This window comes from Wyeomyia smithii, chromosome 2 (genome assembly GCF_029784165.1).
Source record: "Wyeomyia smithii strain HCP4-BCI-WySm-NY-G18 chromosome 2, ASM2978416v1, whole genome shotgun sequence".
Classification (NCBI taxonomy): domain Eukaryota; kingdom Metazoa; phylum Arthropoda; class Insecta; order Diptera; family Culicidae; genus Wyeomyia; species Wyeomyia smithii.
Genome location: NC_073695.1, coordinates 66,527,281 through 66,529,652, shown reverse-complemented (window position 1 = coordinate 66,529,652; position 2,372 = coordinate 66,527,281). Strand labels below are relative to the sequence as shown.

At 37.4% G+C, this 2,372-nt stretch overlaps 1 protein-coding gene across 1 annotated transcript; it reads left to right on the top strand.

The window, feature by feature from the left end:
- Positions 1-743: 743 nt before the first annotated feature.
- On the top strand, positions 744-1,600 carry LOC129723245 (STING ER exit protein). Its single transcript, XM_055677338.1, has 2 exons — positions 744-957; positions 1,016-1,600. The coding sequence occupies exons 1-2, from the start codon at positions 837-839 to the stop codon at positions 1,558-1,560; spliced, it is 666 nt and encodes a 221-aa protein (XP_055533313.1). The 5' UTR covers positions 744-836; the 3' UTR covers positions 1,561-1,600.
- Positions 1,601-2,372: the final 772 nt, after the last annotated feature.

Below are 2,372 nucleotides of genomic sequence, written 5' to 3'. Positions count from 1 at the left end.
AATCTTCGTCCTTATCCGGAACGTTACACTCGTGCGCTACATGTGGGCTAACTGCCTACTAACTTATTATCCTAAAACGGTTTTTTTTGCTAATAGGTGTGCACGCTTGCTTAAATTAACACCAGCGGCATTACTGACGGTTTTTGTCTTCGATGATTAATTTGCACGCTTGCTTATAGCTACACTAGCGGCATTATTGCCCACTAAGAAAATTTCAAAACAATCGTTATTTTTCTGGTCGATGAAATCGTCATCGAGTGGCACGTCTGTTTGTCTGTGTTAAAACTATAATGAAAAACTTTTGACTGTTCCATTGGAACTTTTCAGTGACAGTCGGCCAAACCTTAACTCTAGGGCTTTAGTTCAGACGTGTGAAAGGTGATAGAAGCTAGAAGGCACCTTGAAAGGTTTTAAAAAATTTTCTTAAATCTCACTTGCCTTAACAGTTCAGTAAGAATAATATACCTAACTGAATTCTGCTTTGACCATTCAACCTAATCTGGCTGCGTCCTGAAGACAGGCTTGCCATACAAGTAGATTTGTTAGTAGATTTCATTTTAAATATTCATAACATATTTTTTCTGATTCACACAGAAAAAAATGAAATCTCAGAATATAATCATTCAAAACATACATTAGCGAAAATTTGTTTTATTTTTAACCAACAATTTCACTCTTCTGTAGAAATCTTATCTTACAAAACCTTTGGCATCTCTGCTCAATGTAGTGAACTGTCAAAATAAACAACAGCATCATTATACAGTGCATTTTATTTACAAAACGTTTAACTAAATATTAGATTGAATTCTACAGCACTTTAAAAACATAATTGCAACATGCCGAAAGTCGTATCAAGAAGCATTGTCTGTTCTGATTCTAAGGATCAAGAGGAGTACACAGATACGGGTCCATTAAACATCTATTATTGCTTGTGTGGACAAATGAGTCTTATTCTAGGTAAGAACTGGTTTATTTCGATTTAAGACTACAATCACTATGATTTATTTTTTATCAGACTGCATCGTTGAAAAACTACCATTGCGTCAGCTAGACGGAGCACGCGTTATTGACTCTGCTAAGCATGCAAACAAAATCACCGCTGAGCCGGGAGAAACGGTGTTTATCCGACGAGAGGCTGGCATCGAAAAGCAACATCGGTTCAAGTGTAAAAAATGCTCTCTCCCGCTCTACTATCGACACAACAATGACACTCAGGTAACGTTCATCATTCGCAGAGCTTTGGTGAAATCGAAAAGCGACACCAGAATCACAGAGATGTTCAAACCGACTACCCTATCCTCGGCAAACGAACCGAAGAAGGTCATGGTTACGAAGCACACCAAAAATATGGGCAAATTCAGCTCGGTCACCGTTTCCACCATTGACGAGGAAGAGGACGAAATCGAAGCACGCGAAGTGGCCGACAGTTACGCCAACAATGCCCGTATTATCGAGAAGCAGCTGGAACGGAAAGGAGGGAAATCCAACGAGACGGTTATTAAGGAAAAATGTGAAGCACCACCGGCGAAGAAAAATCGGGGAACGTTGTTGGATGGTTGATAGAGAAGTTGGTACATAAACTTAATTTTAGCATAACAAACTGTGTTTCACTCATAATTACCAGAGTCGGAATTAGGATTTTGGGGGCCCCAAAATAGAACAAACCGTTTTTTGATCGTACTTGCCTATAAAACCTTCTTCTGTCTTTGAAAACTTTACAAATATTGGTCAGAAAATTTTTACCCTCTCTACCAAAAAAAAAAGCCTTCCTTTTATTTACCAATCTTACTCAAAATGCATAAATATGTTTTTGAACAATCAGTATACTGTTCAAGAATATACTTGTGCATTTCAAATGCCATTGAAAATATTTTGAAAGGCTTTTTGCATCCAAACCTGTGGTGCTCTAGAATAACCATGGTAGAGAGAGAGAGTTAAAACATCTTTTCACAAGGTTTCTTGCTGAAAAACTTATTAATTCTATAATCAACAATTAAATCCTATCGTACTCGCAACATAAACATGCCGAATTTGACAGACTTTCTTTCGCCATAGCAACCTATTTTTGATCAGCTTAATCTTCGATAAAAAATAAATTTCTTCTTGAACGTCTTAGTAGAATGCATCACGGCGTGTATCGTAGAACAACTTTATTTTAAAAAAATGGGCATCGCCAAAATCTTCACCATTTGAAAATATAGCTTTTTACCCTTCATCTGGGACCCTCCGTAAAATCATCCATCGCGGGCTTTCGAACAACTTTTTTTTTTCATTAAAAAGTATTCTGACAGCAAAGCGTCTAACTACCGAGAGGATAGTACGGTGCTACAAATGGAAATAAAAATGCAAGAACTTTCGAAGTGACACAGTGA